The sequence below is a fragment of the Glandiceps talaboti genome, chromosome 2 (assembly GCF_964340395.1).
Source record: "Glandiceps talaboti chromosome 2, keGlaTala1.1, whole genome shotgun sequence".
NCBI lineage: Eukaryota > Metazoa > Hemichordata > Enteropneusta > Spengelidae > Glandiceps > Glandiceps talaboti.
The window spans coordinates 7,024,165-7,050,600 of NC_135550.1; the positions used below are offsets into that span (position 1 = coordinate 7,024,165).

General features: G+C 36.1%; 1 protein-coding gene across 5 annotated transcripts in view; it reads right to left on the reverse strand.

Annotated features, from left to right (window-relative positions):
- Nucleotides 1–3,912: 3,912 nt before the first annotated feature.
- The window catches only part of LOC144443557 (EH domain-binding protein 1-like), a 63,498-nt gene continuing 40,974 nt past the window's right edge, over nucleotides 3,913–26,436 (reverse strand). For 4 of the 5 annotated variants that reach the window (XM_078133105.1, XM_078133120.1, XM_078133090.1 and 1 more), the window contains 12 exons: nucleotides 25,267–26,046; nucleotides 22,314–22,451; nucleotides 21,872–22,019; nucleotides 19,023–19,049; nucleotides 15,504–15,637; nucleotides 14,513–14,594; nucleotides 12,667–12,770; nucleotides 12,339–12,459; nucleotides 11,653–11,746; nucleotides 10,740–10,813; nucleotides 9,225–9,339; nucleotides 3,913–8,469 (listed from right to left, as the gene is read on the reverse strand). In XM_078133105.1, coding sequence (XP_077989231.1) covers nucleotides 8,388–8,469; nucleotides 9,225–9,339; nucleotides 10,740–10,813; nucleotides 11,653–11,746; nucleotides 12,339–12,459; nucleotides 12,667–12,770; nucleotides 14,513–14,594; nucleotides 15,504–15,637; nucleotides 19,023–19,049; nucleotides 21,872–22,019; nucleotides 22,314–22,451; nucleotides 25,267–26,046 — 1,899 coding nt within the window. In that variant the 3' untranslated portion in view covers nucleotides 3,913–8,387. The remainder of the gene's footprint in view (nucleotides 8,470–9,224; nucleotides 9,340–10,739; nucleotides 10,814–11,652; nucleotides 11,747–12,338; nucleotides 12,460–12,666; nucleotides 12,771–14,512; nucleotides 14,595–15,503; nucleotides 15,638–19,022; nucleotides 19,050–21,871; nucleotides 22,020–22,313; nucleotides 22,452–25,266; nucleotides 26,047–26,436) is intronic. The other variant, XM_078133114.1, reaches the window with a different exon arrangement.

The window sequence follows — 26,436 nt, forward strand, 5'->3', positions numbered from 1 at the left end:
TGTGTCTATACTACACTCTAATCAATATAAACTTGAAAGTCATCGTGTGTGCATACTTTACTTTGCCCCCATGTACTGCTAATCTCAATGACCTGTAGGGTGAGGGATGCGGCGATGAACCAACACAAAAATTACAATTCTATTAGTTATACATTCGGTGAGCGGAGTACTGCCAACACGTAGACAGTAAGGACTTCATAATTGTGTCCATTTTCTTATTACGTTTCAATCCTGACTGACACCACTTTCTATCATTATGATAGTCATTGATGATGTAGAGACGAACGATCGACGGTTCCCTTATCAATCTAATCAGTTTATCGTCATCCTTTACCCTTGTTATTTTCCCTTCATTTTCTACATGTAATTTAGCAGCCATCGAGGTCTCGTGCAGGATTTGATTTCCGGGGATGATCATTCGGGCTACATACTACAGGGTCTTAACATAGCTGTAAATCCCTCACTGACTATTTCTATAGACAGCAGCGCTTTCTTCTATGTAAACTTGATGTCTGTACTGATTAATTCCAAGAAGGAGCTACTAACGACTCAACTCAAATAAAAAACTAATATCATTGAAAGGGTTTACCCTATATTTCAATTTCAGAAATTGATAACTTTAAGGCACCACTCTACTAAACTTTAGAGACGAAAAAAACCTCACATACATTGTGTTGAGATGTGTCGGCGAACATTTAATAGAAGGTCTGTATAGGAAAAAAATATATAAAAACGATCATTCTGAAAAAAAAAGTTCTATGAAAGCGATTAAACAATCTCGGTTATCGTCAAAGTTCTCATGAGATAAGTTTTCACGTAATGTATTAAGTTTACAGTTTCGAGTTTTTTTTGGTGACCAATTTATCTCGGCTGTGGTCAAAGTTCTTATTGGATGTGCTTAATACATTTACATAACTGGTAACATATTAAGTTTACAATTTCGTTTCTGGTCGGGGTGACCAGTTTATCTCGGTTCTGGTCAAAGATCTTACTGGATAAATTTATGCATACCTGACATTGCATTAAGTTAATAATTTCGTTTCTGGTTAATATGTACTCAATATGAAAAAAACCCACCCTGATTCTCCCAAAGTATAAACTTGGTATTTTATGATCATTATTTAGACTGCGGTGTGAATCTAAGTATGATAGCTCTGTTTTCACGTCAATGTTGATAAATACAAACATGTCTACATTTAATATTTTGAACGAAATTTTCGGGAAAGATTAATTTATCTACTCGAAGCAAAATCATTAAATTTGGGATATGCACAAAGTTACATACAGACGAGCGAATTTGTTCAATGAAAATTGGCGGGAATGAACTCGGAACTAACTTCTTATTTCAGTGCTACCCCGGACTTCCACCGGTTAGCTCGGTAGTCCGAGGTGTGTACAATTCCACGCATTTTCATTATTTTAGAAGTCACGTTTTCTACGTTTTTTTTGGTTTCACGAAGTTTACCAACGTGTGTGATTGACGGCAGTTGATAAGTACGGAGATAAAAGTAATTTTCTTTCGGCGTAGCGAGTGCAAAATATATATACGGTACTGTGGTTAAAGTCCACAAATATTATGCTTGGGAGAGGCTTTGCGTTTGTCGTTAGTAATTATTTCTTGTCCAGATCTGCATATTCTTATTCGGAGCGACGTTGTAAGCTGAGTGTGAAATCTTCTAGGACAGAAGTTTATCAACTCTAACACTTTAATAAGTAAAAGTTTTGATGGCCATCTCCTATCTCAGGCGAAGACGAAAACAAAATCATTCAGCGAAGTTACATCTGAAGTGAAAGCTAGAGTTAGAACGGTCGCCATGGGAACCCCTCGAAGTGGATGTAGGTGTGGAGGACGGGGATTATTGGTAATTTGTCATATTGGCAAGCAGTAGGAATGGGCTGAGGTCAAGCATGGAAGCTTTGAAGGTCAGACGACGAGGAGCCAGCCAGCTTTTCAACATCACAATATTAGATACTTAAAAACTGCATTTAACATCCCATTAAAGAGAAATACTGACTTATTGTACGTCTGTGTGCATTGACAGTTGGAAATCATCCACGGGGAAAATAAAATAAAAAATGAATGGTTGGTCGAAAGTTTTCACTTGATTGGTCTAAATCTGGTATGTAGGGTGCACGTTTCACCGATGAAATTAGTTCGTCATCAGCTTGAAGTAGTCACTTTTATACGGGATGATGTCTCGCGTTTTTCTTTTGTTTTTATACAATCACGACTTCCGATAAATAGGAAAAAATGCTGCTCTTTTTATCGGAAATACTGATTGATATCATTCACGGGTGAACGGCAAGGGCACGAAATGACCAATCAACAGATTTCCGAAAGGACGGTGGGTGTATCCCCTACTTTACATCGTCCCCTGAGGTAAGGTAGGCGATTTGGCATTACGGCTCCGTTGTTTTAATTAATAAAATTCTAAACTTGCATTTACATTTTTCAGCTATACTTGGGAAAATCCTACTTCGTGGGATGCGTGTGTGGAGCTATTACTAGAGATCATGGCGAACTTGTCGTTTACACAGATTTGGGGGCGAGTATATTAAATGATTTGTGTTTGCCAGTCGTATTGTACAATTACAGTGTAACATATGGTACCGTAACTATTCATATGCAAATATGTACCTGACGGAAATATACAGCCTGTCATTATGCAAAATACACAGACTCATAACAAAACTAAAGATCCCTGTTACCTTTTATAGATCCACAGGGTATAAAATAAATGAAAAAAAAAAAAAAAGATGAATCGTAAAACCGCCGACATTTAATTTTATATGTGTGATCTAGAAAGTTTTCAAGTTTAGCAGATGAGGGGGATAAGGAAGATAAATATCAACAATGGTATGAAAGATTTGAACCAAATGAAATACAAATTGGAGGCCAATAAAACAAGAAATAATGATGAACCAGGACAAAAGGAATAAAATAAACAGTATACAGGAATTGTTTCCTTCATGGGCTGTTGCATAACACCAATCTTTTCATCGGACGTTATATTGTCCTAAGCGACATGATTCATCAATGTGTAGACATTATACATTGACAAGAGATTCGTGCAGACCCCACCCACTTTGTATTTACACACATATGCACCGAAAATAAAGGTTGTTTAAAATTGTGGTATCACTGAAAACAAAGGCTGATGAATTACAAGGGAACTTGTGAATGCCACTGATACTAACGAAAATTATTTCTACGTGTCTTGAAGGCCTTCTCAACATGGAACTGGCGGCACGTCATATCGGTGTACAGCGAGCATTACTATGTAGGGATGGATCGTATATTAGCAACATATACATATACACACGCATAACAATAAATACTAAAAAAAAATAGCACACCATATCTACCAGTATAAACTCTCTCACAGTTCGATGTTGACGTTAATTATTTAAATTAATTTAGACTATAAAACAGGATGCTGAGACACCATAACTGACAGATTATCATGAAATAATTATTTTCTCGTGTCAATGAAGGCTTAATTTTACGCCGTGAAAAAATCTCATTTGACTAGATATTTCACACCTGAATTTTTCGATAAACATGTACACACACACACACACGCAGACACACATACATATATCCATACATACATACATATATACATACATACATACATACATGTATACATACATACATACATACATACATACACACACACACACATACATATATCCATACATACATACATACATACATACATACATCCATCCATACATACATACATACATATACATACATACATACATACATACATACATACATACATACATACATACATACATACATACATACATACATACATACAAAGACTAACAAATGACAAAATAAGACATTTCTTCTTCACTTCTCATATTCTGAGTTTTTACTATAAACTTAATGTTATACCATTATGCTACAGATAAATAAATGTTACATAACAAATGTCACAGATAGTGTACTTTATTGTGTAAATGTACAATTATATTGATTAGCAATGTCAAACTATGCAATAACAAAACAAAACTGTCATTTTCAAATCAAATGTTACATTATGAACACAAAAGGCACATAAAGTGTAGAAGTGGGCACCACTCTGTACTCCATTATCTAGCAGGATACAGATTACTGAGTTATATTGAAGTAACAAGTCAAGCGACAGCTAGGCACAGTGTAACTCACATCTAGTGAAAGGTGTGTTCACTGTAGATATTGTACATCGACATAGTATACTGTATGTCATGTCACCTGGCCAGTTTATTGAGTTGCATAATATGAAATATTCTGTAAAGTTCACACTCCTAGCTTTCACATTATATACACTATTATTAACAGCTTCTTACTTTTAGCTGACATTTCACTTTCACAAAAAATTCATGAATTGCGTCAGTAACTAACCACCCCCTTCCAGTAGAAATTATATCAAAGCATACGTGTGACTGTCTGTGTGTGGCAAAATACTCACTAATTCAATGTTTGGCTAATAACCAACTTAAAGTTTGAGATATAACAAGTATGATTCCACCCCCCCCCCCCCTCCCCCACCTGCACTAAAATTAAACGAGAGAATTCTCTGTAATTTTGTTTCTTCTATTTGGTTCATGACTTAACCAGCTATTACTGCCACCTTATCATTGCGAGTGTTATGCATTTCCCAAAAACTATTCTCAACATTGTATGGTGGCTTAGTGTTATAAATGTGTTTCAATGGTTAAATAACCTCACATATGGAGTAACTAACTGCCTAAAAAAACGGACACTATAAAACTTAATATATGTGGCATGAATATTGCTCAATTTTATATACCTTTGCATGGAATGCGTTACTGTCTAGACTATACTCACATCTCCCTGTGTTAAATGTATAGACAGTTCAATAATTCAAATAAATATTTCTTTTTGACGTTTCACTGTCCCTGGTTTAAAGACAAAGCAATCCTGCAGCACACAGCCAGAAAATATTTCACTCACACGGTCTCAAATCAAGGCACTTTGAGAAGTGAATTTTGGTGTGACAACCATCACCACTCGTTTCAAGCATAAGTCAGTTTTCTTTGAAGACTGTAAAAAAAAAGACGACCAAGGTATTTCTGATAAAGTGGCGACATGTGACAAAAAAGAAAGAAAGAAACACACAGTTCTTGTACCAAGTCTGACGATGACATATAAAGATGGCAACTTTGAAAGTATTACATATCAACATCATTCAAATAGAAAATCATCAAAAATGCAAAACTTGCTTCAAGTGCCATTAATACAATACAACTTTACAAACACAGGCCATTAAACTTTAACGGCAAAAGTATCAAAACATATGTGCTACTTTGCTTTCACCCACCATCAGGCACTCAAAAGCACAGCTCTGACGCTGCTGCCTCTGTGCATCACCTATTCATATGTATCGTCGTCACAACATTGAGTGTAAACTGACTTGCTGATGTTTGAGTTTACAAACGGTTTAGTTTAGTTTAGTTTAGAAGTGTGTTTGACAGTGGCACAAAAGCTGAGCAAAGCTAATCAGTCAAGTCAGTCACACACACACACTTTGAAAAGGGTTTGGTGTGTTAGTGTATGACTTTGAGCGTAAAACTCTTATACACAGAGAGCAAAAGTTAAGGTGCTGATATGTTGACAGAAATGCAATAACAAGCACTCCTTGGTGCTTTTATTATCAATGGTAAATGTTGGCTTGAATGGACACCAGTTGTTGGTACTGGGTTCCTATTTAGCAGCAAAATGTTAAGCTTGATGTAGAAGAGCCCTCCGGCTACGGTTTGTGTCCCTCTCTGTTTCCGTACACTCCCACTATTGAGTGGTCTTTCAGCTTTGTTTACAGTGGACGCTGAATGGCCAATTCTATGCCAATGATATACACGGCTTTGTATTGCTGACAATATGGGATGTTAGTTGGCATAGCGTTGTGCATACACCATCAATGAAAAGCATCAACATACATTACAAACTGTGTACAAGAAAAGAAATCCCTTGATGTTTACTTTGGGTGAAGCCACTGAAATGAGGCACTGTTAAGAGCACCGAGTCACACACACACACACACACACACACAACACCGGTTTTTCACATCGCTGACTTTAGGTCACCCCCTTTTTCAAACCAAAATATATTGCAGTCCGTCATGTCAGTCTATCAACTTGATTTCCGCCTGTAATGTGACTGACAACTACGGGTAAAATACTAAAGAAGAAGACACATATTTCTGATAACTCAAAATCAATCAATTTACGGTTTAAATCAGGTGAAATTGATAGGCCGAAATCAGCTCAACAAACAAGACTTTTCAACATACCAATTTTGTGTCAAGGTATTAATGTACCACAACCTTGTAATAGAATATTGTACACTCTGTAAATGTCAACTCGTCTCTTCAGACACACACTAAATAATGATTGTTACGACTAAAACACTATCTTGGCAAGCTCTATGTTTCTTCAAATTAAACTTTATAATAAAAACAAGACATTTAATGGTCTTTTAACATTTGGTTAATTTTTAAATATATCATAACTTAAACACACAATAAATAAAACAGAAAACAGTTGTCTCAATGGTAAACATTCAAACTCAGATGTAAGATAACACTCGCCTGTTGCACTGCCTGGAAATTTATGTTTGATACTGACTATCCTGGCATAAACAAGACATGTAGTATTCCACCACAAATCTGTATAAATTGCCTATCAATTTCTTAATCTGGACAGGCATGTAGTATTTCTACCACAGTGCTGTATAAATTGCCATTCAATTTCTTAATCTGGACAGGCATGTAGTATTTCAAGCATATATCTGTATAAATTGCTGTTCAATTTCTTAGTATGGATAGGCATGTAGTATTTCTACCACAGTGCTGTATAAATTGCTGTTCAATTTCTTAGTATGGATAGGCATGTAGTATTTCTACCACAGTGCTGTATAAATTGCTGTTCGATTTCTTAATCTGGACAGGCATGTAGTATATCAAGCATAGTGCTGTATAAATTGCCATTCAATTTCTTAATCTGGACAGGCATGTAGTATTTCCACCACAAATCTGTATACATTGCCATTCAATTTCTTAATCTGGACAGGCATGTAGTATTTCCACCACAGTGCTGTATAAATTGCCATTCAATTTCTTAATCTGGACAGGCATGTAGTATTTCAAGCATATATCTGTATAAATTGCCGTTCAATTTCTTAATCTGGACAGGCATGTAGTATTTCCACCCCTGGGCTGTATAAACTGTTCATTGGTTCATAATTATACAGTATTTGTATCACATTACAAAATCTGCCTATCGACTTTAAAGTACAGTATTGACAGGTGTGACTTAATCAAATTACAGGTCTGTACAAACTGTCAATTCAACTTTAATTACAAGTAACTTGTTCTCCTATTAACATTAATCATTAACTTCAAGTTCCACTATGCCTTTTTATCAAGTGTTCCCAAACTTTAAATTTATCATTATCAAAATTATTTTATTATCTTAATTATATTGGGCATATTATTTATCATGAGTGTATGGACCCCAGTGATCTCAAAGTATAGGCATGTTATGTACATACCAATCACAGGTCTGTATGATCCAATCATTCTTAAAGTGTGTACAGGCATGTGATATACCAATCACAGGTCTGTATGATTCATTCATTCCTAAAGTGTGTATAGGCATGTGATATACCAATCACAGGTCTGTACAATCCATTCATTCCTAAAGTGTGTACAGGTATGTCACAGGTCTGTAGGAGCCATTCCCAAAGTGTGTACAGGTATGTGATATACCAATCACAGGTCTGTAGGAGCCATTCCCAAAGTGTGTACAGGCATGCGATATACCAGTCACAGGTCTGTACGATTCATTCATTCCTACAGGTCTGTAGGAACCATTCCCAAAGTGTGTACAGGTATGTGATATACCAGTCACAGGTCTGTAGGAGCCATTCCCAAAGTGTGTACAGGCATGCGATATACCAATCACAGGTCTGTACGATTCATTCATTCCTAAAGTGTGTACAGGTATGTCACAGGTCTGTAGGAGCCATTCCCAAAGTGTGTACAGGTATGTGATATACCAATCACAGGTCTGTAGGAGCCATTCCCAAAGTGTGTACAGGTATGTGATATACCAGTCACAGGTCTGTAGGAGCCATTCCTAAAGTGTATACAGGTATGTGATATACCAGTCACAGGTCTGTAGGAGCCATTCCCAAAGTGTATACAGGTATGTGATATACCAATCACAGGTCTGTAGGAGCCATTCCCAAAGTGTATACAGGTATGTGATATACCAATCACAGGTCTGTAGGAGCCATTCCCAAAGTGTGTACAGGCATGCGATATACCAATCATGAAACAAATCTTGTTAGAATCTCCTTTGAGTGACGAATATTACTGAACGATACACTTTTCTTGTTTCACCCCTACACCTCTACTCACGGCACTCTCAAGATGTTCATATTCTTCTTCAGCACTGTAACAGAGCAAAGAAAGATCTTGTACACCAAAACAATGCTGAGAAATATAGTATTTTGTCACTTTTGGTGCCGAAAGAGGACACTTACTTATGAAAAATAAATGTTGAACTATAATTAGATGGAATTCATACCTTTTATTAGTAATATTCATAAATGCGTATGTGTTTTTTGATAGTTGAATTTTTTGATGGGTCACAGTAACAATCCAACAGGCACACACAGTACAAATTATCTGTCAAAATGACACCACTGACTCAATCTTGACATCACACTTATAGCAGAATGTGTATCAGGGATTAATTTCATGGAAAATCAGAGTCTGAAAAGTCTCTCCAAACTTTTGCCAAATCAAAGGTTGCTTCTGGTCCTCTTGAAATAATATAAGAAATGTTGGGGTCCACCATTGACAATCTATTATTTTTCAATCTACTTAACACAGTAGATTCAATCTACTTAACACAGTATTATTATATTGGATTCTGACACGGCTTAAAAGTTAAATTTTGATAACATTTTGAACCATATGTCAAAAATTTTTATGGTGACTCTCGAAATTTTCCTTAATTTTAACTGAAAATAAGTTTGTTCAAATGAAACAGGACACATCGAGTCAGTCAGTCACTAGTTTGTCTAATTTTGCTTGTACAAAGTAACAGCACAGATTTCAAGAGTTTATTTCTGAGTTGCATTTCACGTTCAACAACCTCACAAGGAAAACTGGATAACTTATTTTAATACAAGAACAACTTACGCTCTTTCTTTCTCGTCAAGTGTCTGCACCAACTCGTCTCTCTTATTGACTAAAATAACCAACTCGTCTAGAAGCAGCTGTTCTCTCTTTCTTTCTGCCTCAGTCTTCTGCCAGTCTAAAAATAAATGGTAGATCAGGGTAAGATAGTGAGTATGTATTATGTATAATCTAGACCCAGTGGTGTCCTCTAATTTGGTGCTAATGTTCTAATACCTTTGCCCCTTTGAGCTACCCTACAGTGTCCATTTATTTCCACATTCCCCTGATAACCTTTACTCAGGTGTGCTCGCTTCAGATGGATTTAAACAACCATCAACTATCTGATCAGCTGGGACAACTTTTCTGCTGGTTTTTTTCTGAAATATGCCTGTTCTAATAGTGATGATAAGATGGTGAAAGTTACTAGAACTGCAATCTGTGTTGATAAAATCTTGGCCCAAGAGCAGCGAAGGTTTGCAATACTTCTGCCTCTATTGACAAAATCTTGACTCCACAACCTTGTTCTGTCATTCTTTGTGAATATTGACAACTGTCGACATGCTTGGATTGTGACCAACAAACGTGAACAGCCACTGACTTTGGATTAGACATGACCACTGATGAATGATTTGGTTCTAAGCAATTATAAATGTCACCAGAGCAGAAAGATTTGCTGGTGATTGCCAATCTGTATCAATTCACAATAGAGGGAGTAGTCACACTTGTCAGTCACATACAAATCCTCATTTAACTGAATATCATTTTGAGAATTTGATATTTATTTGTGACACTATACAAGCTACTTTAGCAACCTGTAATCACTCACTTGATTACTTAAATAATTAATGACCTGATTTAAATATTTGTGATCCAATATAAAACATGTATATCTGATTGTAAGAGACCTGTAACTACTAATTGGAAAGTCTTGAATATTAATAGCTTAATTTGCATATTTGTGATCCAATATAAAATATGTATCTCTGCTTGTAACAGACCTGTAACCATTAATTGGCAAGTCATGAATATCAAATACCTAATTTACATATTTTGTAATCCACAGTGAAATATGTATCTGCTTGTAACAGACCTGTAACCATTAATTGGCAAGTCATGAATATCAAATACCTAATTTACATATTTTGTAAGCCACAGTGAAATATGTATCTGCTTATACCAGACCTGTTATCACTAGTGGAAAGCTGTTTACATCTATGTCTAACAAACTTGTAATACCTGATGTGATTTACTTGAATAGTTAATTATGCCATTTACATAATTTACTTGTAATCCTGTATGAAGTTTGTATATTCTAAGACTGGCATATCTAATAAGCTATATTGCATAATACTGTACTTTCAATTTGACCTCTCACTGTGCAAATCTTGCAAGGCTATACACTCAGACCAGTATGTCTAGTAATAATATAAAAGCTGTGAAAACTACACATTTGGTTTCACTTTGACTTGAACAGTGGCAGTGCTTAAACACATTCAGATTGACATGCATGTAGTATAACTAAGATTGGCTATATACCTTCTACAGCCATTATCTTTCTAAGCTCTCTGTTCAGAAGTTCAAACCTCAATTCCAAATCTTCTTCTTGTTCTCTGTCCAAACAAAAACAAACAAACATCGGATTATCTTACGAAAACATATCTCCACTTTTGTGTTATTTGTTGTCCAAAAAAATCAACAATATTTAATTTGAACATCATACACCTTAGGTCATAACAATCTGTGCTGCCATAGTGTGAATATCTGACAATAATGCAGAGAGCAGAGAGAGATAACATGACAATATTTACTGTGGATATCTAACAATTAGAGTAAGGGCAGAAAAAAAAATAACATGACAATATTTACTGTCGATATCTTAAAATTAGAATAAGGGCAGATGAAGAGATTACAATATTTACTGTGGATATCTTACAATTAGAGTAAGGGCAGATAATGAAATAACATGACAATATTTACTGTGGATATCTTACAAATAAAGTAAGGGCAGATGAAGAGATGACAAAATTTACTGTGGATATCTTACAATTAAAGTAAGGGCAGATGAAGAAATGACAATATTTACTGTGGATATCTTACAATTAGAGTAAGGGCAGATAATGAAATAACATGACAATATTTACTGTGGATATCTTATAAATAAAGTAAGGGCAGATGAAGAGATGACAATATTTACTGTGGATATCTTACAATTAAAGTAAGGGCAGATGAAGAAAAAACAATATTTACTTTGGATATCTTAAAATTAGAATAAGGGCAGATGAAGAGATATTCGCATCATATTTACTGTGTGTTATCGTGACAATATTAAATGTTGGAATACAGTGAAAACCTTCTTAGTTAGGGGGTTTATGTTACAGTGGATTTTTTCATCATACTTTTGAGGGCAGATCAAGGTTAATCGTAAAATGATTGATTGTCGATGTCTTACAGTATACTCAGTTGTTCTTGTCGCCGGATAAGCGCATTTTTCTTGTTGACTAAAGTAAACCACTCCTGCATCAGTTCTGCTTCCTCTCTTGTACCTGGCAGGCAAAAAAAAAAAAGAGACAAAAAGCATAAAACAAGCACAAAATTTACTATCCAAGTTGCACCTTGTGACAGATGTAACATGATCACTATCTTTTCTGGCTACCCAACTTGCTACAAGTATTAGATTCACTACTTAAACTTTAATTGTGCCTAATCTGTGTGTTGTAATATTTCCGACTGTTACAGGGCATAAGACTGAGAATCATTCTTAACATTTTTTCTGTTTAACGTCCACTTCTTTATACCTCCCCAGGGACATATACGTATGGTGATCATCTGATGCCTTCATCTAATCCATTTCTATATCTTGCTATTTTACCTACAGCCACATTAGAAGTTTAATCCTTTTCTATTGTAGCACATTCAACAGATTTGCCAGTCTCCATTCTCTTCTAATAGATATGCATACAGCAGATTTGAGGTCAGCACGTCAACAACCAAAACAAAGTTATATCTCGCCCTGTAACTTAGTGTAAGTCATGAATTGTAACAATCATTTATCTAATAGTCAAGAATCAGACATTGACAATAAACAGAACAGATCCGTGTGTATGAGACATCTAGGGTATACATGCAGCAACCTACCTTCATTCATACATCTTCTCAGTGCTTTTTCTACCTGACCTGCTCTGTCATCAATTTGTTTCTGTTCTCGTTCTAATGCTGCCAATTCACCTAGAACATATTCACTCGCGTCCATCAACTCCTAGGGATTAGGAGACGAGGAGAGAAAGAGAGAGAGAAATGAAATGATTTTTGAGTTGGGGTTGTGCTGACATGTTTGAACACCACTAATCCTAATTGATGTGGATCTCTTTTTACTCTTGATTATATCCACTGATAAAGTAAACTCACTGTTCTCAACAAAATTTTTTTTTTTTTTCGTAGGTTATTTGTGAAGAAGCCGACTCACCTCCTGTTCATCTTGATCTGCTAAGATAGACTCCAATCCACTGCCAGCGTTACTTACTGCTTTGTCTGCACTGGTGCCATCTTTCCCAGGCATTCCCTGCCCATCTGAGACAAAAAGTAAACAGTGTCAAGACAACGTCCCAAGAGAGCTTAATAAAAGGAAAATTATGAAAGGATAAAAATAAACCGTTCCCTAATACACTATCATCCTGCGTTTATAGATTAAAAGAACAATCCGATGTAAATAGAACAAATCACCTGATAGTTTATCTCCTTCACTAATAAGTCTAAATACGAACATCATATTTTGACTTTAAATTTGGCAATTTTTATATCCGTATAAAAGTATAAATACAAATTTTTATTTGTAATGGCCTGAATTTGGTTTGTAAATTGATTTACCAACTGGCAATTCAGACAGTGAAAGAAAGAACAAACAAACAAACAAATTCAGTTATTCTCAACTGAAATATAGATGCATCTGCAAAGGTGTATTTCTCTGTCATTTTTTTCTTTTAAATCTGGTATGTCTTCTTTTTTTTTTTTTAAATCAACCAAATTTCCACAAGATATAGTATAGCTGTAATTTCAATTTCGCAAATTCTACCAATTTTGGTTTGTCAGAAATCCCAGGCTAGCTGTATCACCCCAGCCCATTTCACTTGTTTCTTCCTAGACATTCAATAACATCCCATTGTGGAATTTGCTTCCAAACACTGTTTTTAACATCTCTGGGTAGAAGTGTCATTTGACGCTACAAACCCAGCGCCATGAATTATTCATCATATTTCTTTGTTTATAATCAGGAAATGTGACAATAAACCAAAGTTTTCCATTCGTACTTATTCCCAGTACAATAGAAACTCCCTGATCACAAACACAAACACAAACACGGATATCTTATGGTGTATTTTTATTGAGGCATACACAAATCTGAGTAGTCACTGGGGGGGATGTGACACCTGCTATCACTTTCTCCATAAAGAAAAGTATATCAGCTATAAAGGTTTTTTTTGTGAATAACTGAGGAAACATGGCAATGTTTATAAATGAATAAATTTGACAATACATAGAATACACTAGATGTTCTGTGGGGAAAAATGTCCCACTTCTCAAAGTGATTGTCTTGACAACGTCAAAAATTGGAATTGTTATTAACTTGTAAGTTGTATTGAAGGAGTTCACATTTGTAATTAATTGACAGAAGTGCAATGAATCAGATTCTTACTACTAAATAGATTAGATTAGATTAGATTAGATTAGATTAGATATAACTCTATTACAACTGTATAGAAAATTGACAATTCTATTTGGGTACATACGTGTCATAAAGATATCAAAGAACACTACAGTTTTGTTGAATATATGTAGAACATGGGAGAATGAGGGGAACTATCTGTTGATGCCTTCTGGTGCTAAGTTCAAAGGTCAGAACTACATTTCTTTCCGGTAGTGGACAAACTGGGGTGGAAAGATGGGACAAACTAGGTGTGAGGATCTAGGCAGACACCTGGGGTGGGACTATATAGATAAACTGGTTGATATTCATGGCGACAGACAGGTTGGGGTGTGGGCAGGCACTTGGGATGTGATCTACACAGACAAGTTTGGGTAGGGAATTATGCTGTCAGACTAGTGTGGGGATATAGGTAGATACCTGGGGGAACATCTATACAAATAAACTGGGATGTGGCTCTTTGGTCACACTTCCATCCACTGCCATGCTTAGTTCATCACTAGAAAACAAAATAGTTTGTAAGATATACTGCTGAAGTATACATTCAAGAATCACACATAGTCTTACAGGTGAGTACCTCTCACTGTGTCCTAGTCATTGTGTCTCTTACCTTTTTTCTTTGATGGGGTTGGTAGGAAGTCTGTAAATGAAACCAGTGTGGTACGTTTGGTCGACACTTTACCGGCACTTGTCTGTCAAAGATATCATTATGAAACAATGAAATTTTCTAAGTGTAAATTTACAGTCAATGTAATACAGTCTGATGTAGTTTGAATAAATATACATTTATGGTTTTATCAGTTCGCTGTATTGTACAAACTAGTTTACGTACAGTTGGGACATGGGTATTAGACGTTTAAGTAAACCATTCATGTAACATCAAGTGCAACATCTCAGATTCATTAAATTGCTATTTCTACTCATAATATAGTTAACCAAGGTCTCCACTGCACAGTCTAGCTAAAACTACAGCTCGTAATAAAATATACTGTTCATTGCAGCAATACCCTTGTCATTGCTGATCCTCCGCAAACCTGTAATAGGTTTTTGTGATACATTACCGTTCACGCTATTGTTCAGTGTTTATTTATAAACATCTAGGGAAATACTCTACAGCAATCTCATAATTCTATTAGGATTTTGAACTTTTCATATCAGATATAAATGTATCAACTGACACAGAATACAGAGTATGCAAATAAAAAGCTTACGAGTGTAACAGCTTTTGCTACATTTTGTTTGTACAGGTCGTCATCTGGGGTGAGTTGAACTCTAGGAGTGTGTGTAACAGTGTAACAGCTTTATAATTGTTCTATCATATTTTAACCATAGACCCGAGACTCCGAGATATTATACAACCTTCATCAAATCAACAGTTTGCCCTGTTTAGACATTGTTGTTAATAATACATAGGTGTATCAAACTTGCATATTTGATGCCGTCTTCTGTTGTTTGGTGTTTTTTCATCAACGTCGTCTTTTATAGTGACAATATTGAATCTCCCTATGGCACATTACAATATCTAAATATTGATGATGACGAGAGGAAATATATAACTAAGGTACCATTACATGTCATTATTTTTTCATGAAGAGACTTACACTCTGTACAACTGGGGATGGTAATTGGGGAGTTGGACTTGATGGACTAGTAGTAGGTGAAAGTTTCGCCAATGGTATCGGTGTAAACTTCATCTCTGTGATCTCGGGACTGGTTGGAGTGGTTTGATTGGAACCTATAGTGACAGATATAAAAAAACAAAACACCCAGCTGTTTCATAGCATATATCAACAGGTGAAACAATCAATTGGATTGTGTGCTTTGAAATGTGCAGAAATCGGACTAGTAACAGCAGTATCTCTTTATTGTGTGAACTGCTATTCAGCCACAGCTATCAATATAAAATGCACTTTGCTATTATATGGCACACACACTATACAGCGCAAACTGGTAGGGTCTGCTAAAATAAACACAGGTCAATGTTTACTAGCAACCTTCAACACAAAGAGAAGACACAAACAAAAACAATACTCAAAGAAAAACAGAATAAAAATAACTGTCTGCCGATCAGTTACAACCGTAAATAGTTCCCTTTGTATTTGTGCATGCATGACCCTAAATATTTCTCATTTAGCATGCAAATTTGTCCTAGCTTGGTTGGAAGGATGCCAAAAAAAGATTACAAAATAAGTTTTGGGCTAAGTTTACAGTGAATTAAATTTGTGTATTTCTCAACTTGAACTGCAAAGCACACATTGGCTTTGAAAATCTAGAGTTTTACATGATATATCACTACATCTCTACATCAACATCACTGGAAAATTATCAATACAAAAGGATAGCTGACAACACCACAATTCATTGGTTACTGCAACACATAATCAATGCAATTAGTTACTGCGACACAACAATACTGCAACAATGTAACAGGTCACTGTAAAAACATGAGAGGTTATTGCAACACTGTAACAACATGAGGTTAATGTAAGACTAACACAACAGGAGGTTATTGTAACATTGTAACAGATGTTATTGCAATATTGTGATAAAGGGAAAGGTTATTGCAACACTGTAACAACAGGAGAGGTTATTGCAACATTGTAACTGGGGGTGTGTTATTGCAACATTGTAACAAAACAATACAACACAACACTGTCACACGTTCATAATATGACTGGTCAATGTAACGCCGACAACATGTCACTCCACCACTGGTACATCATTACTAATACATGACAGCTATGCTTTATGTTATACTCAACTACTGTTGTGATACAAAATGACATTACTGCCATAATTTAAGACTCTCGCAAGACTGTAGTGAAGAGAAACATTGTTCCAATAATTGTCATATTTCAAGACTTGTTTGTACTCATTTTCTGCAGATAACCTGATTCATGACTCTCACATGACTATATGATGTACGAACGAACACAGTACAACATTACTGCACTATGTTAGGACTACATTGGAACACATTACTATGTTGTGTCATCATGACATATGCATCACTGTAATGTTGGGAGACATTACTTCATCACTTTCATGTTTGACACACTTGCACCACTGTAATGTTCAGACAAAATATGCCATCACTGATGTCTTGTTCAACACTCACACCACTGTAATGTTAGGACAAATTATGCCATCACTGATGTCTTGAGACACTCACACCACTGTAATGTTCAGACAAATTATGCCATCACTGATGTCTTGAGACACTTGCACCCCTGTAATGTTAGGACAAATTATGCCATCACTGATGTCTTGAGTCACTCACACTTCTGTAATGTTCAGACAAATTATGCCATCACTGATGTCTTGAGACACTCACACCACTGTAATGTTCAGACAAATTATGCCATCACTGATGTCTTGAGACACTCACACCACTGTAATGTTAGGACAAAATATGCCATCACTGATGTCTTGAGACACTCACACCACTGTAATGTTCAGACAAATTATGCCATCACTGATGTCTTGAGACACTCACACCACTGTAATGTTAGGACAAATTATGCCATCACTGATGTCTTGAGACACTTGCACCACTGTAATGTTTGGACAAATTATGCCATCACTGATGTCTTGAGACACTTGCACCCCTGTAATGTTTGGACAAGCTATGCCATCACTGATGTCTTGAGACACTCACACCAATGTAATGTTTAGACAAATTATGCCATCACTGATGTCTTGAGACACTCACACCACTGTAATGTTTAGACAAATTATGCCATCACTGATGTCTTGAGACACTCACACCACTGTAATGTTCAGACAAATTATGCCATCACTGATGTCTTGAGACACTTGCACCCCTGTAATGTTAGGACAAATTATGCCATCACTGATGTCTTGAGACACTCACACCACTGTAATGTTCAGACAAATTATGCCATCACTGATGTCTTGAGACACTTGCACCCCTGTAATGTTAGGACAAATTATGCCATCACTGATGTCTTGAGACACTCACACCACTGTAATGTTTGGACAAGCTATGCCATCACTGATGTCTTGAGACACTCACACCACTGTAATTTTGGGACACCTTACTGCCCGTGAACACCATGGGATATCACAATAAATCACAATATGGTATTGAAATACCATCACTTCGATGTCTCACTATATCACTGTGATAAAATAACACTTTGAATACTGCAATGCACTGTGATGTAGACATACAACATTGCAAAATTGGAATATACTATGACCTCGATAAAAACCACTTATGAAATAAAATTTACTGGTATCTTGATGAAAGAAAGATAAAATAATAAAATGTAATAATAAAATTATAATAATAATAATTTTGTCTTATCTCTTATTCCATATAATGCATCAGGTGCATAGAATTTAACTGACAGTGACTGTTTATCACACCTAATATTGAAGATATCAGAGACACTTCACTCAAGATCAAACTGTCTTTGCGGCTCTCAGTTCTTCATTCAAATTGTTTCAGCATAGACTGTTCACAAATGGTCAAGTGATTCTTTTTTAGCATGGATGATTCATTGGACATGCGACTTGGTAAATTGAAAATGACTTCCTGCCACTTGCTGCACAATACTAGCGTTGATTGTTTGGGACTGGAGTGTTATGCAACCGCTAGCAATATGTGGGAAGCTGTGAATGACATGCTGAAAGACCGTCAAGTGACCAGCATGCACACATGTTACAAAGACATACATACACACACACACAAAACAACAACAACACATGCTTCATCTATTTTCATTCTGATTTGGCAGAGTGTGGGAAAACCAGCAGTCACCACCTCCTTCATCTCCTAGAGACACATGACAAACTGTGGCCAGTCAGTGTATTTGCCATGCACAAACACTCACATCACCAGTTTGTGTTTTCTTTTTTTTTGGATGATGAATCGGGGTCTGGTGACTATCACATTTAATTGAGGTGACATACGAGTGAGTGATCCCCCCATCAAAAGCGAAAAACCAGCTTTTCTTTTCTACTTGTGGGTTATTACATCCAGGCTTTTGTTTTGCTGACAGCCATCAATTGTACCGCCAAGTCAGAAAGAAAGTTGAAGTATTGTTTAGAATGCACACTATGGTTTGTAATTTGAAACACGCCAAAGTTCTTACCATATTGGTAGAACTGAAATCTTACTCCTGTTTGCCAAGTGTCAAGTTATCATGCCAATCAATCAATCAATCAATGAATGAATGAAAAGGAAAGAGAAAGAATTACAAATATTAAGTATCATTCAATTTTTCTAGTCAATGGAGGATGAAAGATAATGTTAAAAGTTTTATAACAGTTGAACGACATCTTACTGGATAATGAAATAAGAGTTAGGAACGGAATGAAAAGGGTAGTTGACAAGATACATTGCTGGTTATACAGAACATTTTAAGTTGATATAGTTTCAAGAGTTTCAGTCATGATATAATAGATACAAAGTATATTATAGTTTATAATATAGTTAACAAAGATTTCTCTGATAGCAACATCGAAGTTCCAAAGTTTGAAACACACCAAGATATGACATATAAGGTGTAAAAAAAATTGTGTGGTTCCGATTACATTCAATTTTAAAATAGGTGGGGTAGGTAGATTTTTTATTTCATTTATTATATTTTTTTTCATGCGTGAGTGTCTAGTCCAGTTTTCAGTTGTTTTCCAAATGGTCTCTGTGTTGTTTATTTCTTCCTATCAGATGTATAGCCATTACAGATTGGAAGAATAGTTTTATATTGTCTTTTTAAGTTGATGCCAGTTTCCGCACCCACTGAGTCTTGCAAGACTTTACAATTTTCGCGATTTTATTATTATTTTTCTTGAATTCGTAAAAAAAAGTTTAGGGTCAGTGGGAAAAACTAGGTGGGGTTGGGTAACCGGAACCAAACAACTTTTTTTATTTGGCCTAAAGTGAAATACAGCTTTCAGAGGGATTGGACAGTCAACAAAGTAGAAGTGAGGAGATTTCTATGAATATTGTGGTAAGAACAGAACAAAACATGTACATTTTGTATTTTCATTTGATTTCCATTCGAGTAGAAAAATATTCTTTGACTGAAAGTAGAAATATTCCATTATGTACGGCATATAATTTTTGGATGCAAGAGTGAATATTTCAAATGTGATATGACAAATGGAAAGAAGTACTACCCATCTGATTTTCACTATTCACATCAATACTAAAGTCATGTACAGCATCATAATTGTAAGATGATACGATGTTTTTTGAAAATGAGATATTTGAATGAGAACATGATCTAGGGTGTTTTGATAACATTATGACCCAAATCTGAAGAAAGAAAACAATTTTGAAATAAGATGTTTGATCACTAGCATTGATCCTGGTGTCTCTTTTGATGATGATGGTATTTTCACATAGATGCATTTTGGTATGGAAGATCCACTTTGATAAGTTCATAACACATCTCTCAAGAGATAAAAAAAACACTTTCAAAAAGTTCGTAAATCTAACTTTCTTTTGCATCAAGAAATACTAGTACCTCACCTAACCTTTGACCAGGTGCAAAATGAAGTTAACTTTATGAACATAGACTGAACGTGTGCACAGATGAGTTTTCATCATTCCATACAAAAAATTTGACATACAATTGTAAAATGTTTTGATTGCAAGTTATGAGCATTGCTAAGGGTGTCCATTTGAAAAATTACTGACTCAGGTCTCCAGGTAAAAGACAAAATATTTTGAGATAAGGTGTTTGGTGGCAACCATTGATTCTGGGTGTCTATAATATTTGACACATAGGTATTGAAATAGATTTAGGCCAAGAATCTACACAGTAATCTAAGACGGCCAGTCTTTGTTGTCACTATGGAGCTAATCCTGTCAGTTCTTCCTGTACACTTTGTTTGGCGCATCTAGTCGGAGTAAAGCCTAAATGAGGAAAACACCTCACACTAAGCTCTCCTGTCAAAATCCTATGGCCATAGGGACAGGTATCAGCCTCTCAATAATTTGTCACTCCTGTTAATGGATTTCTGTTTGAAGTTAACACAGGTGTAACAGCCCACGGGCCATTGTCATCTTTTTTTTTTTTTGCCACTGTGAACAAACACTGCTATCTGCCTCTGTCAACAGAGCTACAGAAGGCCTGGGAACCTGAAACAAGTGGAGCAGAAGTGATTTTGTTTTGGTGGACACTGAATATCTAACTAGCGTACCGACAATACTTGGCAGAGTAATCTAAAACAAGGGGAATAAAACATGTAGACAGACAAAAGAGTATAAAGCTATGCTGTACTATACTGAATGAGTGATTCAATAGATATCTGCATATGTGCATCATTGTCACTGCATACCAATCATACAACTCCCCATTCATCAACCAATGAACAAACTACATCAATGAACTTCCAAGCCTTCCCTTTCTTCTAGTTTCAAACAAACCAATCTGAGCAGCAGAGCCACCATTATGTACGAGTGGCATGATTAATTAGTAGATCCCTTTGTTTTTTTCATAGTCAGCAAGACAAAAGGCAGGGAACTATAGGTAATGAGATTGTGGGATTCCTTTTCAGGTCCCCCCCCATTCCTACAATTAATAGTAAACATAGAGGCATCAGTAAGAAAATGACAAGAAGGCTTCTGATTACAAAATCAAGACACAAGTAAAGTGATTTACACATGTGATCCCCCAATCAGTGTAAAGTAGATGATCTCACACCTATCACTGACATAACTGTCTAACAACTTTCCATTCGGTCCTACTCTAACTATTACAGTAACTATGCAGGATCCATTCAATATCTAGTTTACAGCTCGACACAAATTTGACTTGCAACGTACTCTAGACACAGATTTTTGTTTTCTATCTTGTACAAGTATGTATATGTCTGTATGTATGTATGACAATCAGATGTCATTGAATTGTGAGATTAGCAGTTCTTAATGCTTGTATGAGTTATAGCTTCCAATTAGAGTCTACCACATATGACATATTTAATTCACCCTTACCTTCATGACTGGGAGACCTGGCAATTTGATAATTTGTCGATAGTATTGCCTGTAGCCCCTCTGGAGCTGGTCTATTCAGACCTTGGCGTGCCTTTTCAATCAATTTCCTTGCTCTATCTTTTAGTTCTTTCTGCCTCTCTTCCTCCTCCTGTACCAAATTTCAAAAAAAATTATGTATTTGAGAAGTAAATCCCTTCATAATTGGCAGACATGGTTCATCTCAATTGCAGTAATTACAATAATTGACACAATAGCATTTGAAAGATTGTTTGAGCTTATGAGGCAGGTGCATGGTTGGGTTTTTAGCAATCTCTGCCATGATCCGCTTAGTGCAACTGACCAATTATACAGATTGTGTACTCCAAAGGGTTAACATAGTTTGCATCTTCATACCATAAATTCAGATCTATTGTACTATTTTTTTGTTGACTCCTTAGCTTACCGTTGTCATTTTTTCTTTCTCTTCCACAGGTGAAGACAGGTTCTTCTTGGCAGCAGATTTAGTTGCGGCATCTTTTCGGGCTTGTTCTAATAGCCTTCTGGCTCTTAGTTTTAATTCTTCCTCTCTGCTCAATGGTTTCTAAGGATACAAGTAAACAGTGTGGAGATGTGTCCTTGTCGTCATCACTTGTCACAATTTTCAAGTGGACAAAAAATAGAAATGTACGTTTCATCACTTGGTGAGAGATTGACGACGTCTTAAGAATGCCTATATAGTAATCTTTACAATGACGTGTTTGAAATGATGGTCCTTGATGAAGTACGCTTAGGTGCGAAACTAGTCAGACAGTCAAGTCGTTTATGCACCGGTAGTCCTTGATTTAAGTAAGCGTAGGAACTAGTCGAACAGTCAGGTCATTTATGCAATGGTAGTCCTTGATTTAAGTAAGCGTAGGTGCGAAACTAGTCGAACAGTCAGGTCATTTATGCAATGGTAGTCCTTGATTTAAGTAAGCGTAGGTGCGAAACTAGTTGAACAGTCAAGTCATTAATGCATCGGCAGTCTTTGATTTACTAAGTATAGGTGCGAAACTAGTCAAATAGTCAAGTCGTTTATGCAGCGGTAGTCCTTGATTTAAGTAAGTGTACGTGCGAAACTAAACTAGTTGAACAGTCAAGTCATTTATGGACTGATAGTCTTTGATTTAGTAAGTGTAGGTGCTATACTAGTCAAACAGTCAGGTCATTTATGCAGTGGTAGTCCCTGATTTAAGAAATGGAGGTGCAAAACAAGTCGAACTGTCAAATTGTTTATGCAACAGTTGTCCTTGATGAGGTTCACTTCGATGCAAACTAAACAGACTAATATTAAAGTCATGTCTGTAATGGTAGTCCTTAGATGTGAAAGACATTCAAGTTGTGTCTGTAATGGTAGTCCTTAGACGTGAAACTACTCAAGACATTCAAGTTGTACTTGTAATGGTAGTCCTTAGATGTGAAACTACTCAAGACATTCAAGTTGTGTTTGTAATGGTAGTCCTTAAATGTGAAACTAGTCAAGACATTCAAGTTGTACTTGTAGTGGTAGTCCTTAAATGTGAAACTACTCAAGACATTCAAGTTGTACTTGTAATGGTAGTCCTTAGATGTAAAACTACTCAAGACATTCAAGTTGTACTTGTAATGGTAGTCCTTAAATGTGAAACTACTCAAGACATTCAAGTTGTACTTGTAATGGTAGTCCTTAGATGTAAAACTACTCAAGACATTCAAGTTGTACTTGTAATGGTAGTCCTTAGATGTGAAACTACTCAAGACATTCAAGTTGTACTTGTAATGGTAGTCCTTAGATGTGAAACTACTCAAGACATTCAAGTTGTACTTGTAATGGTAGTCCTTAGATGTGAAACTACTCAAGACATTCAAGTTGTACTTGTAGTGGTAGTCCTTAAATGTGAAACTACTCAAGACATTCAAGTTGTACTTGTAATGGTAGTCCTTAGATGTAAAACTACTCAAGACATTCAAGTTGTACTTGTAATGGTAGTCCTTAAATGTGAAACTACTCAAGACATTCAAGTTGTACTTGTAATGGTAGTCCTTAGATGTGAAACTACTCAAGACATTCAAGTTGTACTTGTAATGGTAGTCCTTAGATGTGAAACTACACAAGACATTCAAGTTGTGTTTGTAATGGTAGCTTGTAGGTGTAAAACTAGTCAGATATTCACGTCGTTTTTATCACAATCGTCTTTGAAGAAGTGCGCTTAGATACGAGCTACTCAGACACTACAGTGGTTTTTGTAACAGTAGTGCTCAATGAAATATGCAATTGATGTGACACTAGTGGGACATTCACAATGTTTTGGTAATGATAGTTTTTGATGGATGTATACAAAGGTGCAAAACTTGTTTATCTCTGTATTGAACTACTACAAATATTGCAATTCACAATCACTACAATGAAATATACTACAATTTGGTAAGTTTGGTACACTAGATACCTAGTCTGGTAAGTTTGATATATTACATACCAGTTCTGGTAAGTTTGGTACATAATATACCCAATCTGGTAAGTTTGCTACATTGTATACCCAGTTTGGTACATTGTATATCCAATCTGGTAAGTTTGGTACAAAATATACCTAATCTGGCAAGTGTGGTGCATTTTATACCCAGTCTGGTAAGTTTGGTACAAAATATACCTAATCTGGCAAGTGTGGTGCATTTTATACCTAGTCTGGTAAGTTTGGTACATTGTATACCCAGTCTGGTAAGTGTGGCACATTTTATACCCAGTCTGCTAACTTTGGTACATTATGTACTCAGTCTGGTAAGTGTGGTAGATTTTATACCCAGTCTGCCAAGTATGGTATATCATATATTCAGTCTGGTAAGTGTGGTACATTATATATCCAGTCTGGTACATTTGGCACATTTTATACCCTGGTAGGTTTGGTAGATTTTATACCCAGTCTGGCAAGTTTGGTACATTATATACCCAGTCTGGTACGTTTGGTACATTTTATACCAGGTACAGCAAGTTTGGTAGATTTTATACCCTGCTAGTAAGTTTGGTACAGTTTGTTAAGTGTGGCACATTTTACACCCTGTCTGGTAAGTTCAGTGCATTTTATACCCAGTCTGGTAAGTGTGGTGCATTTTATACCCTGGTAAGTTTAGTACATTATATACTTATTTCTGTAATTTGATAATCAATCAAAACATTACATTCCAACATCTGTATTTTCTGGTGACAGAGTTGTCATTGAATAAAATATGCTATTAGTAATTCTGTGAACAAAGATGTTTAGGGATTCTCTTTGTGTTTGGATAAAAAATGAAAAAGAACTGAATGGAATCCTACAATGCATATCGTCGCTAACTATTAGACTCTTCATTAAGTAAGTAAAAACCTGAAAGTTACTGAAATGTTTTTGTTGGCACTTTCCTACCTCAGAGTCAACGGGACTAGGTGTTTTCATAAACGACAATGAGCTGGGAGTACTCTCTTTTTCTTTCACTTGAGTAGGTTTCTTTACTATTTCTATACTTTGCGTTTTACTGGCAGCTTTATTTTGACTTGGTTCTTGGTCGGCTTTGGCAAGATCACTAGGTAAGGGAGTGGTATCATCTATATTGTCATCGTGTTTTCTCCTGCTTTTCTGCTTGGTTGTACAATCTTCACTGGCATCTTTAACACGGTGTTCTTTATCTGTGTATCTCTGTTTGTTATTCTCTTCTTTATTGTCCTTGTTTTGTTGTGGCACTTTCCTTTCATCCACTTGTACATTGTTCACCGTTTCTCTTGCTAATTGACCATTAGCAACTTTTTTCTTGGCATCAGTAATGTCAGTTTTCTTCACAGTTAGTGGAGTAGGAGTGACGGTTATTACATCAGACCCGTCTTGCGGCAAATGCCCCGCTTCATTTTCAGGTGTGGGTGAGGGTACAGGTGAGGGTGTTGGTGAAACAGTTTTGGCAGATTTAGCTTCAGCACCAAACTTTTCTTTCGAAACCTTGCCACCAGCATCAGTCTTAAAGTTGCCAACCACGTATGTGCTTTTTTTCTGTGGGTCTCCGATGGTATGAACTTCCATTCCTTGGCCAGTGAAATGAGTTCTCATTTGATACAAATACGTCATAACGGCAAGTTTATCGGGTACAGTCAGAAGCACCATGTCTGATGGCTCTATTAGCTTTGGAATTCCTAATTTGGCAGCAGCATCAAATGCCTGTATAGTTAGAAGCAAATAAATTTTGTAAATTTAGAGAAAAAGAAAAAAGAGGATGGGGGGGGGGGGGGGGGGGAGGTTGCATAAAGTACTGCACCACATCAAAGTTGTACTGGGTAAAGACACATTTTATTGAAGGTGCTATCTATACACCAGTTCTATTAAGAGATAAGTAGTTAAACTCTACCTAAGTTCCCCAGGCTTTTTACCAGGGGTCATTCCTTAACCATCACTGAATGCATTGGAATACAGTACTGTACATTTCAACACATATTTGTCCCCTGGTAACTCCCTATTGGATTTTGACAATCTGAACACATTTCATTGATCGATTTTGTCACACCTGTTGCAAGTCTGCAAACGAAAACAGCAGCAGGTTCTATTATTGTA